The sequence below is a fragment of the Salarias fasciatus genome, chromosome 13 (assembly GCF_902148845.1).
Source record: "Salarias fasciatus chromosome 13, fSalaFa1.1, whole genome shotgun sequence".
Taxonomy (NCBI): Eukaryota; Metazoa; Chordata; class Actinopteri; order Blenniiformes; family Blenniidae; genus Salarias; species Salarias fasciatus.
This window is the reverse complement of record NC_043757.1, coordinates 233,756-251,501: the sequence shown is the minus strand read 5'-3', so window position 1 is coordinate 251,501 and position 17,746 is coordinate 233,756. Positions and strand designations below refer to the sequence as shown.

At 57.4% G+C, this 17,746-nt stretch overlaps 1 protein-coding gene across 1 annotated transcript in view; it reads left to right on the top strand.

Annotated features, from left to right (window-relative positions):
- itsn1 (intersectin 1 (SH3 domain protein)) overlaps positions 1-17,746 on the top strand; it is a 96,118-nt gene that overhangs the window by 48,580 nt on the left and 29,792 nt on the right. Inside the window, exons 11-16 of the mRNA XM_030106486.1 lie at positions 1,021-1,118; positions 1,252-1,535; positions 13,090-13,238; positions 13,760-13,774; positions 14,392-14,642; positions 16,661-16,835. Of these exons, the coding sequence (XP_029962346.1) occupies positions 1,021-1,118; positions 1,252-1,535; positions 13,090-13,238; positions 13,760-13,774; positions 14,392-14,642; positions 16,661-16,835 (972 nt within the window). The remainder of the gene's footprint in view (positions 1-1,020; positions 1,119-1,251; positions 1,536-13,089; positions 13,239-13,759; positions 13,775-14,391; positions 14,643-16,660; positions 16,836-17,746) is intronic.

The window sequence follows — 17,746 nt, the reverse complement described above, 5'->3', positions numbered from 1 at the left end:
TTGGTCCCGGACCAAAACTAACTGGTCCGCTTTCACACCAGCGCGTACGAACCGGACCGGCAGGAGTCGGGGACTCCAGTCCGCTTCCAGCGGACCACATGCTGCAGGTGTGGCAGCAGCCAGAGTCCTGCTGCTGATCCGGTCCGGTCCGGTCACAAGCCCACGTGTTGCACAGCTGGTAGAACCCGGGCGTGACCGCTTCCCCATTATTACTTGTGCCGAGTTATTCACCATCGCCGTAGATGACGAGCAAGCTACGGGTTAGCGGTGGTCTGGACTTCCGGTGCCCTTCACAATAAACCGCCGTGCCTGGGTAACCATGAGCGCCGGTTTATTTTGGCATGATTACGTTTCCTGTGGTGCTGTAGAAGTGGTAACTTGATGTTTATTCTGGACTGTAGTTACTGTCACGTCAGTTTATTAATTGATTGTTCTTTCCTTTGTTTAGGAAACCACACACACACACACACACACACACACCCATGCTCTCACCATACAGTTTGTATGATGAACTGTGAACTGTGGAACTGTGAGTAAAGCCCATTATTCACCTGCGACCTGCCTCCCTCCTCATTGCTCCTCACCTGAAGTGGCCACAAGTGGTGTTCTGGCCGACACAGCGGACATGAACGGAAGATACTTCCTGATTCAGGACTCGTCCTCACCTCAGCCAGGTTCCTCCACTGCAGTCAGAGCCGTCACAGAGCCAGACGTTCTGACGCCTCACGGCATTTAGGGAAGATGGATTGTATGAGGACCACCGTGTTCTCCAGTGTTCTCCTGTTGACCCTGAAGACAGGAAATATCAACGTTCATTAAAGTTTTACTCACGTTGGCATTTCTCAGTTGCCATGGTTACCAACAGCATCCATTACTGCTGGGCGGAGTTTGCAGTGACTGATCATCTCTGCTGCTGCTGCTGTTTTTGTTTGTTGTGGATGGTAACCCGTAGCAACCGGCCCCCTGATCCCACCTTCCTCCTCATGGCTGCTCCTTCCTGTTTCCCATGATGCCTTGCAGGAGCTGCGGGAGATCCACAGCCGGCAGCAGAGGCAGAAGCAGAAGGATCTGGAGGCCGACACCCTCTGCCAGGCGGTGGGCGAGCAGCGGGAGAGCAGGTGAGAGTCCAGACCGTCACCCCCGAACCCCCCGGACCCCCCCCCAAAGCCCCTGAACCCCTGAAAACCCCCAAACCCCCGAACCCTCCCAAACCTTTTCTCGGCTGTTGCTGAAACCACCTCTGCCTCACAGGGCGTCGGCGGAGGAGGGCGTGGCCTGGAAGAACGAACCGGGAAGCTCCGCCCCAAAAGCTTCGAGCCCCACCTCTGCCTCCGCCCCCCACGCCTGGTTAAACCGGGTGACTCAGGAAGAGGAGGAGAGGAAGAAGAGGGGGAAGGAGGAGGACGAGGCAGAGGAGGGGAGGAAAGGAGCGGGGCCGACGGACCTGAAAGACGACGAGGGCAAAGGTCAAACAGAAATGCAGGAGAAACTCAACAAGCTGTTCAGTCAACCGGCCGATCCCTGGGCCTCAGCAGGTGATCTCAGCTAACGACCACCCGACTACCTCCCAAATACCGCCCAGCTTCAGCCCAGACACCACCCGACTTCATCACAGATACCACCCGACTTCAGCCCAGACACAACCCGACTTCATCACAGATACCACCCGACTTCAGCCCAAACACAACCCGACTTCATCACAGATACCACCCGACTTCAGCCCAGACACAACCCGACTTCATCACAGATACCACCCGACTTCAGCCCAAATACCACCCGACTACCTCCCAAATACCACCCGACTTCAGCCCAAATACCACCCGACTACCTCCCAAATACCACCCGACTTCAGCCCAAATACCACCCGACTACCTCCCAAATACCACCCGACTTCAGCCCAGATACCACCCGACTTCAGCCCAAATACCACCCGACGACCTCCCAGATAACACCCGACTTCATCACAGATACCACCCGACTTCAGCCCAGACACAACCCGACTTCATCACAGATACCACCCGACTTCAGCCCAAATACCACCCGACTACCTCCCAAATACCACCCGACTTCAGCCCAGACACCACCCGACTTCATCACAGATACCACCCAACTTCATCACAGATACCACCCGACTTCAGCCCAAATACCACCCGACTACCTCCCAAATACCACCCGACTTCAGCCCAAATACCACCCGACTACCTCCCAAATACCACCCGACTTCAGCCCAGACACCACCCGACTTCATCACAGATACCACCCAACTTCATCACAGATACCACCCGACTTCAGCCCAAATACCACCCGACTACCTCCCAAATACCACCCGACTTCAGCCCAGATAACACCCGACTTCAGCCCAGAATCCACCCGACTTCAGCCCAAATACCACCCGACTTCAGCACAAATACCACCCGACTTCAGCCCAAATACCACCCGACTTCAGCCCAGAATCCACCCGACTTCAGCCCAAATACCACCCGACTTCAGCACAAATACCACCCGACTTCAGCCCAAATACCACCCGACTTCAGCCCAAATACCACCCGACTTCAGCCCAAATACCACCCGACTACAGCCCAGATACCACCCGACTTCAGCACAAATACCACCCGACTACAGCCCAGATACCACCCGACTTCAGCCCAAATACCACCCAAATACCACCTGACTCCAGCCCACATACCCCCCAAATACCACCTGACTTCAGCCCAAATACCACCCAAATACCACCCGACATCAGCCCAAATACCACCCAAATACCACCTGACTTCAGCCCAAATGACACCCAACTTCAGCCCAAATACCACCGACTTCAGCCCAAATACCACCTGACTTCAGCCCAAATACCACCAACTTCAGCCCAAATACCACCCAAATACCACCTAACTTCAGCCCAAATACCACCCAAATACCAACCAACTTCAGCCCAAATACCACCAACTTCAGCCCAAATACCACCCAAATACCACCTGACTTCAGCCCAAATACCACCCAAATACCACCTGACTTCAGCCCAAATACCACCAAAATACTACCCGACTTCAGCCCAAATACAGCCCAAATACCACCTGACTTCAGCCCAAATACCACCCGACTTCAGCCCAAATACCACCTGACTTCAGCCCAAATACCACCCAAATGCCACCTGACTTCAGCCCAAATACCACCCGACTTCAGCCCAAATACCACCCAAATGCCACCTGACTTCAGCCCAAATACCAACCGACTTCAGCCCAAATGCCACCTGACTTCAGCCCAAATACCACCAGACTTCAGCCCAAATACCACCGACTTCAGCCCAAATACCACCCAAATGTCACCTGACTTCAGCCCAAATACCACCCGACTTCAGCCCAAATGCCACCCGACTTCAGCCCAAATACCACCCAAATGCCACCTGACTTCAGCCCAAATACCACCCAAATACCACCCGACATCAGCCCAAATACCACCCAAATACCACCAGACTTCAGCCCAAATACCACCCGACTTCAGCCCAAATACCACCTGACTGCAGCCCAAACACCACCTGACTTCAGCCCAAATACCACCCAAATTCCACCTGACTTCAGCCCAAATACCACCTGACTTCAGCCCAAATACCACCCAAATACCACCTGACTTCAGCCCAAATACCACCCAAATGCCACCTGACTTCAGCCCAAATACCACCTGACTTCAGCCCAAATACCACCTGACTTCAGCCCAAATACCACCTGACTTCAGCCCAAATACCACCAGACTTCAGCCCAAATACCACCCAAATTCCACCTGACTTCAGTCCAAATACCACCTGACTTCAGCCCAAATACCACCTGACTTCAGCCCAAATACCACCCAAATACCACCTGACTTCAGCCCAAATGCCAAATGACTTCAGCGCAAATACCACCAGACTTCAGCCCAAATACCACCCAAATTCCACCTGACTTCAGTCCAAATACCACCTGACTTCAGCCCAAATACCACCTGACTTCAGCCCAAATACCACCCAAATACCACCTGACTTCAGCCCAAATACCACCCGACTACCTCCCAAATACCACCCGACTTCAGCCCAGATAACACCCGACTTCAGCCCAGAATCCACCCGACTTCAGCCCAAATACCACCCGACTTCAGCACAAATACCACCCGACTTCAGCCCAAATGCCACCCGACTTCAGCCCAGAATCCACCCGACTTCAGCCCAAATACCACCCGACTTCAGCCCAAATACCACCCGACTTCAGCCCAAATACCACCCGACTTCAGCCCAAATACCACCCGACTTCAGCCCAAATACCACCCGACTACAGCCCAGATACCACCCGACTTCAGCACAAATACCACCCGACTACAGCCCAGATACCACCCGACTTCAGCCCAAATACCACCCAAATACCACCTGACTCCAGCCCACATACCCCCCAAATACCACCTGACTTCAGCCCAAATACCACCCAAATACCACCCGACATCAGCCCAAATACCACCCAAATACCACCTGACTTCAGCCCAAATGACACCCAACTTCAGCCCAAATACCACCGACTTCAGCCCAAATACCACCTGACTTCAGCCCAAATACCACCAACTTCAGCCCAAATACCACCCAAATACCACCTAACTTCAGCCCAAATACCACCCAAATACCAACCAACTTCAGCCCAAATACCACCAACTTCAGCCCAAATACCACCCAAATACCACCTGACTTCAGCCCAAATACCACCCAAATACCACCTGACTTCAGCCCAAATACCACCAAAATACTACCCGACTTCAGCCCAAATACAGCCCAAATACCACCTGACTTCAGCCCAAATACCACCCGACTTCAGCCCAAATACCACCTGACTTCAGCCCAAATACCACCCAAATGCCACCTGACTTCAGCCCAAATACCACCTGACTTCAGCCCAAATACCACCCAAATGCCACCTGACTTCAGCCCAAATACCAACCGACTTCAGCCCAAATGCCACCTGACTTCAGCCCAAATACCACCAGACTTCAGCCCAAATACCACCGACTTCAGCCCAAATACCACCCAAATGTCACCTGACTTCAGCCCAAATACCACCCGACTTCAGCCCAAATGCCACCCGACTTCAGCCCAAATACCACCCAAATGCCACCTGACTTCAGCCCAAATACCACCCAAATACCACCCGACATCAGCCCAAATACCACCCAAATACCACCAGACTTCAGCCCAAATACCACCCGACTTCAGCCCAAATACCACCTGACTTCAGCCCAAATACCACCTGACTTCAGCCCAAATACCACCCAAATTCCACCTGACTTCAGCCCAAATACCACCTGACTTCAGCCCAAATACCACCCAAATACCACCTGACTTCAGCCCAAATACCACCCAAATGCCACCTGACTTCAGCCCAAATACCACCTGACTTCAGCCCAAATACCACCTGACTTCAGCCCAAATACCACCTGACTTCAGCGCAAATACCACCAGACTTCAGCCCAAATACCACCCAAATTCCACCTGACTTCAGTCCAAATACCACCTGACTTCAGCCCAAATACCACCTGACTTCAGCCCAAATACCACCCAAATACCACCTGACTTCAGCCCAAATGCCACCTGACTTCAGCCCAAATACCACCAGACTTCAGCCCAAATACCACCGACTTCAGCCCAAATACCACCCAAATGTCACCTGACTTCAGCCCAAATACCACCCGACTTCAGCCCAAATACCACCCGACTTCAGCCCAAATACCACCCGACTTCAGCCCAAATACCACCCGACTTCAGCCCAAATACCACCCAAATACCACCTGACTTCAGCCCAAATACCACCCAAATACCACCCGACATCAGCCCAAATACCACCCAAATACCACCAGACTTCAGCCCAAATACCACCCGACTTCAGCCCAAATACCACCTGACTGCAGCCCAAACACCACCTGACTTCAGCCCAAATACCACCCAAATACCACCTGACTTCAGCCCAAATACCACCCAAATGCCACCTGACTTTAGCCCAAAAACCACCTGACTTCAGCCCAAAAACCACCTGACTTCAGCCCAAATACCACCTGACTTCAGCCCAAATTCCACCTGACTTCAGTCCAAATACCACCTGACTTCAGCCCAAATACCACCTGACTTCAGCCCAAATACCACCCAAATACCACCTGACTTCAGCCCAAATGCCACCTGACTTCAGCCCAAATACCACCAGACTTCAGCCCAAATACCACCCAAATTCCACCTGACTTCAGCCCAAATACCACCCAAATACCACCTGACTTCAGCCCAAATACCACCCAAATGCCACCTGACTTCAGCCCAAAAACCACCTGACTTCAGCCCAAATACCACCTGACTTCAGCGCAAATACCACCAGACTTCAGCCCAAATACCACCCAAATTCCACCTGACTTCAGTCCAAATACCACCTGACTTCAGCCCAAATACCACCTGACTTCAGCCCAAATGCCACCTGACTTCAGCCCAAATACCACCCAAATGCCACCTGACTTTAGCCCAAAAACCACCTGACTTCAGCCCAAATACCACCTGACTTCAGCGCAAATACCACCAGACTTCAGCCCAAATACCACCCAAATTCCACCTGACTTCAGTCCAAATACCACCTGACTTCAGCCCAAATACCACCTGACTTCAGCCCAAATACCACCAGACTTCAGCCCAAATACCACCCAAATTCCACCTGACTTCAGCCCAAATGCCACCTGACTTCAGCCCAAATGCCACCTGACTTCAGCCCAAATACCACCCAAACACCACCTGACTTCAGCCCAAATACCACCTGACTTCAGCCCAAATGCCACCTGACTTCAGCCCAAACACCACCTGACTTCAGCCCAAACACCACCTGACTTCAGCCCAAATACCACCTGACTTCAGCCCAAACACCACCTGACTTCAGCCCAAATACCACCTGACTTCAGCCCAAACACCACCTGACTTCAGCCCAAATACCACCTGACTTCAGCCCAAACACCACCTGACTTCAGCCCAAATACCACCTGACTTCAGCCCAAATGCCACCTGACTTCAGCCCAAACACCACCTGACTTCAGCCCAAACACCACCTGACTTCAGCCCAAATACCACCTGACTTCAGCCCAAATGCCACCTGACTTCAGCCCAAACACCACCTGACTTCAGCCCAAACACCACCTGACTTCAGCCCAAATACCACCTGACTTCAGCCCAAACACCACCTGACTTCAGCCCAAATACCACCTGACTTCAGCCCAAACACCACCTGACTTCAGCCCAAATACCACCTGACTTCAGCCCAAACACCACCTGACTTCAGCCCAAATGCCACCTGACTTCAGCCCAAATACCACCCAAATACCACCTGACTTCAGCCCAAATACCACCCAAATACCACCAGACTTCAGCCCAAACACCACCTGACTTCAGCCCAAATACCACCCGACTTCAGCCCAGACACCACCCGACTTCATCACAGATACCACCCAACTTCATCACAGATACCACCCGACTTCAGCCCAAATACCACCCGACTACCTCCCAAATACCACCCGACTTCAGCCCAGATAACACCCGACTTCAGCCCAGAATCCACCCGACTTCAGCCCAAATACCACCCGACTTCAGCACAAATACCACCCGACTTCAGCCCAAATACCACCCGACTTCAGCCCAGAATCCACCCGACTTCAGCCCAAATACCACCCGACTTCAGCACAAATACCACCCAACTTCAGCCCAAATACCACCCGACTTCAGCCCAAATACCACCCGACTTCAGCCCAAATACCACCCGACTACAGCCCAGATACCACCCGACTTCAGCACAAATACCACCCGACTACAGCCCAGATACCACCCGACTTCAGCCCAAATACCACCCAAATACCACCTGACTCCAGCCCACATACCCCCCAAATACCACCTGACTTCAGCCCAAATACCACCCAAATACCACCCGACATCAGCCCAAATACCACCCAAATACCACCTGACTTCAGCCCAAATGACACCCAACTTCAGCCCAAATACCACCGACTTCAGCCCAAATACCACCTGACTTCAGCCCAAATACCACCAACTTCAGCCCAAATACCACCCAAATACCACCTAACTTCAGCCCAAATACCACCCAAATACCAACCAACTTCAGCCCAAATACCACCAACTTCAGCCCAAATACCACCCGACTTCAGCCCAAATACCACCCAAATACCACCTGACTTCAGCCCAAATACCACCAAAATACTACCCGACTTCAGCCCAAATACAGCCCAAATACCACCTGACTTCAGCCCAAATACCACCCGACTTCAGCCCAAATACCACCTGACTTCAGCCCAAATACCACCCAAATGCCACCTGACTTCAGCCCAAATACCACCTGACTTCAGCCCAAATACCACCCAAATGCCACCTGACTTCAGCCCAAATACCAACCGACTTCAGCCCAAATGCCACCTGACTTCAGCCCAAATACCACCAGACTTCAGCCCAAATACCACCGACTTCAGCCCAAATACCACCCAAATGTCACCTGACTTCAGCCCAAATACCACCCGACTTCAGCCCAAATGCCACCCGACTTCAGCCCAAATACCACCCAAATGCCACCTGACTTCAGCCCAAATACCACCCAAATACCACCCGACATCAGCCCAAATACCACCCAAATACCACCAGACTTCAGCCCAAATACCACCCGACTTCAGCCCAAATACCACCTGACTGCAGCCCAAACACCACCTGACTTCAGCCCAAATACCACCCAAATTCCACCTGACTTCAGCCCAAATACCACCTGACTTCAGCCCAAATACCACCCAAATACCACCTGACTTCAGCCCAAATACCACCCAAATGCCACCTGACTTCAGCCCAAATACCACCTGACTTCAGCCCAAATACCACCTGACTTCAGCCCAAATACCACCTGACTTCAGCGCAAATACCACCAGACTTCAGCCCAAATACCACCCAAATTCCACCTGACTTCAGCCCAAATACCACCTGACTTCAGCCCAAATACCACCTGACTTCAGCCCAAATACCACCCAAATACCACCTGACTTCAGCCCAAATGCCACCTGACTTCAGCCCAAATACCACCAGACTTCAGCCCAAATACCACCGACTTCAGCCCAAATACCACCCAAATGTCACCTGACTTCAGCCCAAATACCACCCGACTTCAGCCCAAATACCACCCGACTTCAGCCCAAATACCACCCGACTTCAGCCCAAATACCACCCGACTTCAGCCCAAATACCACCCAAATGCCACCTGACTTCAGCCCAAATACCACCCAAATACCACCCGACATCAGCCCAAATACCACCCAAATACCACCAGACTTCAGCCCAAATACCACCCGACTTCAGCCCAAATACCACCTGACTGCAGCCCAAACACCACCTGACTTCAGCCCAAATACCACCCAAATACCACCTGACTTCAGCCCAAATACCACCCAAATGCCACCTGACTTTAGCCCAAAAACCACCTGACTTCAGCCCAAAAACCACCTGACTTCAGCCCAAATACCACCTGACTTCAGCCCAAATTCCACCTGACTTCAGCCCAAATACCACCTGACTTCAGCCCAAATACCACCTGACTTCAGCCCAAATACCACCCAAATACCACCTGACTTCAGCCCAAATGCCACCTGACTTCAGCCCAAATACCACCAGACTTCAGCCCAAATACCACCCAAATTCCACCTGACTTCAGCCCAAATACCACCCAAATACCACCTGACTTCAGCCCAAATACCACCCAAATGCCACCTGACTTTAGCCCAAAAACCACCTGACTTCAGCCCAAATACCACCTGACTTCAGCGCAAATACCACCAGACTTCAGCCCAAATACCACCTGACTTCAGCGCAAATACCACCAGACTTCAGCCCAAATACCACCCAAATTCCACCTGACTTCAGTCCAAATACCACCTGACTTCAGCCCAAATACCACCTGACTTCAGCCCAAATGCCACCTGACTTCAGCCCAAATACCACCCAAATGCCACCTGACTTTAGCCCAAAAACCACCTGACTTCAGCCCAAATACCACCTGACTTCAGCGCAAATACCACCAGACTTCAGCCCAAATACCACCCAAATTCCACCTGACTTCAGTCCAAATACCACCTGACTTCAGCCCAAATACCACCTGACTTCAGCCCAAATACCACCAGACTTCAGCCCAAATACCACCCAAATTCCACCTGACTTCAGCCCAAATGCCACCTGACTTCAGCCCAAATGCCACCTGACTTCAGCCCAAATACCACCCAAACACCACCTGACTTCAGCCCAAATACCACCTGACTTCAGCCCAAATGCCACCTGACTTCAGCCCAAACACCACCTGACTTCAGCCCAAACACCACCTGACTTCAGCCCAAATACCACCTGACTTCAGCCCAAACACCACCTGACTTCAGCCCAAATACCACCTGACTTCAGCCCAAACACCACCTGACTTCAGCCCAAATACCACCTGACTTCAGCCCAAACACCACCTGACTTCAGCCCAAATACCACCTGACTTCAGCCCAAATGCCACCTGACTTCAGCCCAAACACCACCTGACTTCAGCCCAAACACCACCTGACTTCAGCCCAAATACCACCTGACTTCAGCCCAAATGCCACCTGACTTCAGCCCAAACACCACCTGACTTCAGCCCAAACACCACCTGACTTCAGCCCAAATACCACCTGACTTCAGCCCAAATACCACCTGACTTCAGCCCAAATACCACCTGACTTCAGCCCAAACACCACCTGACTTCAGCCCAAATACCACCTGACTTCAGCCCAAACACCACCTGACTTCAGCCCAAATGCCACCTGACTTCAGCCCAAATACCACCCAAATACCACCTGACTTCAGCCCAAATACCACCCAAATACCACCAGACTTCAGCCCAAATACCACCCAAATTCCACCTGACTTCAGCCCAAATACCACCCAAATTCCACCTGACTTCAGTCCAAATACCACCTGACTTCAGCCCAAATACCACCTGACTTCAGCCCAAATGCCACCTGACTTCAGCCCAAATACCACCCAAATACCACCTGACTTCAGCCCAAATACCACCCAAATGCCACCTGACTTCAGCCCAAATACCACCTGACTTCAGCCCAAATACCACCCAAATACCACCTGACTTCAGCCCAAATACCACCCAAATACCACCTGACTTCAGCCCAAATGCCACCTGACTTCAGCCCAAATACCACCTGACTTCAGCCCAAATACTACCTGACTTCAGCCCAAATGCCACCTGACTTCAGCCCAAACACCACCTGACTTCAGCCCAAACACCACCTGACTTCAGCCCAAATACCACCTGACTTCAGCCCAAACACCACCTGACTTCAGCCCAAATATCACCTGACTTCAGCCCAAACACCACCTGACTTCAGCCCAAATATCACCTGACTTCAGCCCAAACACCACCTGACTTCAGCCCAAATATCACCTGACTTCAGCCCAAACACCACCTGACTTCAGCCCAAACACCACCTGACTTCAGCCCAAACACCACCTGACTTCAGCCCAAACACCACCTGACTTCAGCCCAAACACCACCTGACTTCAGCCCAAATACCACCTGACTTCAGCCCAAATACCACCTGACTATAGCCCAAATACCACCTGACTTCAGCCCAAATACCACCTGACTTCAGCCCAAATACCACCTGACTATAGCCCAAATATCACCTGACTTCAGCCCAAACACCACCTGACTTCCACCCATCCACCACCCGACTTCCCGGCTGTGGGGGGAGGGCCCCAGCAGCTGTTGTGGATGGACTGAGACACTGTTCCATTTCCAATCTGTGTTTCTTCAATCCGATTGAAAACAGCTGTTGAACGGAGATTATTTGGGCCGCTCGTGTTCCCTCGTACGGAGTGAGGTGGTGACGTAACAGGAAGCCGAAAAGCAGGAAACAGGAAGCAGGAAAGTCGAAAACAAGCAGAAGAGCTGGACGGTGGCTGAGAAACACTTCTTAATAAAAGCCCTGACAGAACAAATGCTGGAGTGGAGAGATGGAGCCAGTTGTTGAAAGAGACAACCAGCGGACCTCCCGGTGTTCTGGATTAACTGGTTGCCATGGTAACCGGTGACAGCTTCCTGTACACTCATGCTGGAAGCAGCAGATGTTAGAATCAGACTCACTTAAGACTCTGAACTGATCAATTTGCTGGAGCTGTAGAGAACCGGCGTCAGCAGAACCTCCAGTAGTTTCAGTTGCTTTTTGACATCTGTTGGTCACAAGTTAACACGGACACCAGTTCATCTGCAACCCCGGCCGGGGGAGGGGCTCTCTGAGCAGCGTCTCATTGGTCAGAGATCCAGCAGATGAAGCACTCTGAGGACCGCTGCTGCAGAGAGGAAGACCTGGACCCCAAAACTCCCTGAGAGACTCTGTCCGCATGTCACAGGACGCCAGATAACCCGCTTCACCAGGACCCTGGAGAACCAGGACCCTGGAGAACCAGGACCCTGGAGAACCAGGACCCTGGAGAACCAGGACGGATCCTGGATCTGGTTACGGCGTCCATGTTGACACGTGTGTTCAACAGCTGTTTTCAATCGGATTGAAAAACCCTCTGTGACCTGGACCCCTGTGTCTCTGTGGGACCTGGACCCCCGTGTCTCTGTGGGACCTGGACCCCTGTGTCTCTGTGTGGACTGGGAGTAGAGGACAGAGACGGCCTGGAGGGACTCTGGGAGTCTGTCTTTCCATCTCGTGCTTCAGTTTGATCTCTGGGATTTTGGAGCAGTGACAACAGTTTTATCGAGCAGTCGTCTTCAGCGTCTCACACCCCGTCTCACAGCCAGACAGCCGCTTCTTGCGGCTGAGAGACAGGTCCAGGCCTGTCTGTCCCACCTGGAGGACATTCTGTCTTCAGTTCCCCTAAAATCCTGAGAAGCAGCTTCTCCTCATGAGCTGCTCTGAATCTGGACCTGAGCTGTTTTCACAACAGAAGTCTTCTGGAGTGTCTTTCAGAGACACACACACACACACACACACTCACACACTCTCTGACTCGGCCTGCTCTTGTCTCGTCCTCAGGGGACACGGCTCCGCCTCCCGGTGTGTTTGATCAGAAGAGTGCTGCCGGCGGCTCGGAGCAGCTGAAGGTGGTTTATTACCGAGCTCTGTACCCGTTCGACGCCCGCAGCCACGACGAGATCAGCATCAGCCCCGGGGACGTGGTCATGGTACACACACACACACACACACACAGTCAGACATATACAGTGGGGACACAGTGTAAAGGACATGAGCAATATTCCAGGATAAAGAGGACAGAAGGGTGGGGGGGGGGGGGGGGGTCGGGGGTGCTGAGCGGGATGAAGAAAGTGAGGAGTGCGAGGATAACGGACATTCTGCGGCAGAGCGATGGACATGTCTGTCCTGGAGACAGCGGAGCGGGAGCAATCTGTCCCCTGTGTGGTGGACAGGGTGGACAGGGTGGGGGGGGACAGCAGTTTGTCCAGTGTCTTCTCCACCAGCGTCCTCAGCGTCCCGTTTGCAGCCAATCACAGAGCAGCTTTCCTGATCAGTTTGCTGAGCCTGTTGGACTCACTGCTGCCCCTGCAGGCCACCACCGGCTGAGCGAGCCAGTGTGTGTGTGTGTGTGTGTGTGTGTGTGTGTGTGTGTGTGTGTGTGTGTGTGTGTGTGTGTGTGTGTGTGTGTGTGTATTAACGCTCTCCTCTCTCTCTGCTCTGCTCTCTGAAGGTAAAGGGGGAGTGGGTAAGTTTTGAGTTATTGGCTCCGCCCACTGTTGTTCCTCCACCAATCACAGTCCAGAACGTTCTGTCTTCTGTTCCATCTTGGTTCCATCTCCATTCGCTGTCGGTTCCGTGTTTGTTCTGTTTGCCGGTGGAAGAGAACCGCTGCCGTCCGGAGAACGTCGGGCTGATGAAGGAACAGCCGCTGCTCTTCGTCTCTTCAGGAGAACTTTGACTTTATTCAGTCGTTCTCAGTGTCCAACCTGAGCAGACCTCAGGACAGGAGACAGACAGGACAGAGGAGACAGGACCAGAGAAAGGACGGGAGATAGAAGCAAAGACAGGACAGGAGACAACAGACAGAACTGGAGACGAGAGACAGAAGACAACAGACAGAACTGGAGACAAGAGACAGAAGACAACAGACAGAACTGGAGACAAGAGACAGAATGGAGACAAGAGACAGAATGGAGACAGGACAGGAGTCTGAGCTTTGAGCAGCAGCTGGTTCTGTAGCCGTGGACGGTTCTCCTGGTAGAACCTGCCATCTTGGTGTAGAATGAAGCAGGAAGCTGAAGCCGTCCTGACCCCGCCCCTCCTGACCCCGCCCCTCCTGACCCCGCCCCTCCGCTCCGATAGGTGGACGAGTCTCAGACGGGCGAGCCGGGCTGGCTGGGCGGCGAGCTCCGAGGGCGCACCGGCTGGTTCCCGGCCAACTACGCCGAGCGGATCCCGGACGGCGAGGCGCCGATCAACCTGCGGGCCGCGGCCCCGGCCGCGGCCACGCCCGCCTCCGCCCGGCAGCCGGCGGCCACGCCCCCTCCGGCCCCGGGACACACCGCCGCCGCCTCCTCGTCTGCCGGCGGCAACTGGGCCGACTTCAGCACCACGTACGTATGGTGGCGCCTCGCAGCCCGGCGTTCAGCCCCCCGGCGTCCGGACCCCCGGCGTCCGGACCCCCGGCGTCCGGCCCCTTGGTGTCTGGTCCCTTGGTGTCCGGACCCCCGGCGTCCGGACCCCCGGCGTCCGGCCCCCCGGCGTCCGGCCCCCCGGCGTCCGGACCCCCGGCGTCCGGCCCCTTGGTGTCCGGACCCCCGGCGTCCGGACCCCCGGCGTCCGGACCCCCGGCGTTCGGCCCCCCGGCGTCCGGACCCCCGGCGTCCGGACCCCGGGCTTCCGGACCCCCGGCGTCCGACTCCTTGGTGTCCAGACCCCCGGCGTCCGGCCCCTTGGTGTCCGTACCCCCGGCGTTCGGCCCCCCGGCGTCCGAACCCCCGGCGTCCGGCCCCTTGGTGTCCGGACCCCCGGCGTCCGGCCCCTTGGTGTCCGGACCCCCGGCGTCCGGCCCCTTGGTGTCCGGACCCCCGGCGTCCGGCCCCTTGGTGTCCGGCCCCTTGGTGTCCGGACCCCCGGCGTCCGGCCCCTTGGTGTCCGAACCCCCGGCGTCCGGCCCCTTGGTGTCCGGACCCCCGGCGTTCGGCCCCCCGGCGTCCGGACCCCCGGCGTCCGGACCCCGGGCTTCCGGACCCCCGGCGTCCGACTCCTTGGTGTCCGGACCCCCGGCGTCCGGCCCCTTGGTGTCCGTACCCCGGCGTTCGGCCCCCCGGCGTCCGAACCCCCGGCGTCCGGCCCCTTGGTGTCCGGACCCCCGGCGTCCGGCCCCTTGGTGTCCGAACCCCCGGCGTCCGGCCCCTTGGTGTCCGGACCCCCGGCGTCCGGCCCCTTGGCGTCCGGACCCCCGGCGTCCGGACCCCCGGCGTCCGGCCCCTTGGTGTCCGGCCCCTTGGTGTCCGGACCCCCGGCGTTCGGCCCCCCGGCGTCCGGACCCCCGGCGTCCGGACCCCGGGCTTCCGGACCCCCGGCGTCCGACTCCTTGGTGTCCGGACCCCCCGGCGTCCGGCCACTTGGTGTCCGTACCCCCGGCGTTCGGCCCCCCGGCGTCCGAACCCCCAGCGTCCGGCCCCTTGGTGTCCGGACCCCCGGCGTCCGGCCCCTTGGTGTCCGAACCCCCGGCGTCCGGCCCCTTGGTGTCCGGCCCCTTGGTGTCCGGACCCCCGGCGTCCGGACCCCCGGCGTCCGGCCCCTTGGTGTCCGTACCCCCGGCGTCCGGCCCCTTGGTGTCCGAACCCCCGGCGTCCGGACCCCCGGCGTCCGGCCCCTTGGTGTCCGAACCCCCGGCGTCCGGCCCCTTGGCGTCCGTACCCCCGGCGTTCGGCCCCCCGGCGTCCGAACCCCCGGCGTCCGGCCCCTTGGTGTCCGGCCCCTTGGTGTCCGGACCCCCGGTGTCCGGCCCCTTGGTGTCCGGACCCCCGGCGTTCGGCCCCCCGGCGTCCGGACCCCCGGCGTCCGGACCCCGGGCTTCCGGACCCCTGGCGTCCGACTCCTTGGTGTCCGGACCCCCGGCGTCCGGCCCCTTGGTGTCCGTACCCCCGGCGTCCGGCCCCTTGGTGTCCGAACCCCCGGCGTTCGGCCCCTTGGTGTCCGAACCCCCGGCGTCCGGCCCCTTGGTGTCCGTACCCCCGGCGTCCGGCCCCTTGGTGTCCGGCCCCTTGGTGTCCGGACCCCCGGCGTCCGGCCCCTTGGTGTCCGGCCCCTTGGTGTCCGGACCCCCGGCGTCTGGACCCCCGGCGTCCGGCCCCTTGGCGTCCGGACCCCCGGCGTCCGGACCCCCGGCGTCCGGCCCCTTGGCGTCCGGACCCCCGGCGTCCGGCCCCTTGGCGTCCGGACCCCCGGCGTCCGGCCCCCCGGCGTCCGAACCCCCGGCGTCCGGCCCTTTGGTGTCCGGACCCCCGGCATCTGGACCCCCGGCGTCCGGCCCCTTGGTGTCCGGCCCCTTGGCGTCCGGCCCCCCCGCGTCCGGCCCGACCGCGTCCGAACCCCCGGCGCTGAGCCAGTCCTCTGTCTGCAGCTGGCCCGCCGCCGCCGCCGGCCAATCGGACGGCGAGGGATGGGACGCCTGGCCCACCTCTGCAGCCAACCAAAACCCGTCGCTGGGCGTTCCCTCGGCACAGCTCCGGCAACGCTCCGCCTTCACCCCCGCTACCATGACGACAGGCTCCTCCCCTTCCCCGGTGCTAGGACAGGTAAGCCTTTCTTTCCAGTACCCGCCCCCACCCTGCAGCACCGCCCCCACCCTGCAGCACCACCCCCACCCTGCAGCACCGCCCCCACCCTGCAGCACCACCCCCACCCTGCAGCACCACCCCACCCTGCAGCACCGCCCCCACCCTGCAGCACCGCCCCCACCCTGCAGCACCACCCCACCCCCACCCTGCAGCACCACCCCCACCCTGCAGCACCGCCCCCACCCTGCAGCACCACCCCCACCCTGCAGCACCGCCCCCACCCTGCAGCACCGCCCCCACCCTGCAGCACCACCCCCACCCTGCAGCACCACCCCACCCCCACCCTGCAGCACCACCCCCACCCTGCAGCACCGCCCCCACCCTGCAGCACCACCCCACCCCCACCCTGCAGCACCACCCCCACCCTGCAGCACCGCCCCCACCCTGCAGCACCACCCCCACCCTGCAGCACCACCCCCACCCTGCAGCACCGCCCCCACCCTGCAGCACCACCCCACCCCCACCCTGCAGCACCACCCCCACCCTGCAGCACCGCCCCCACCCTGCAGCACCACCCCCACCCTGCAGCACCACCCCACCCCCACCCTGCAGCACCACCCCCACCCTGCAGCACCACCCCACCCCCACCCTGCAGCACCACCCCCACCCTGCAGCACCACCCCACCCCCACCCTGCAGCACCACCCCCACCCTGCAGCACCGCCCCCACCCTGCAGCACCACCCCCACCCTGCAGCACCGCCCCCACCCTGCAGCACCGCCCCCACCCTGCAGCACCGCCCCCACCCTGCAGCACCACCCCACCCCCACCCTGCAGCACCGCCCCCACCCTGCAGCACCACCCCACCCTGCAGCACCACCCCCACCCCCACCCTGCAGCACCACCCCACCCTGCAGCACCGCCTCCACC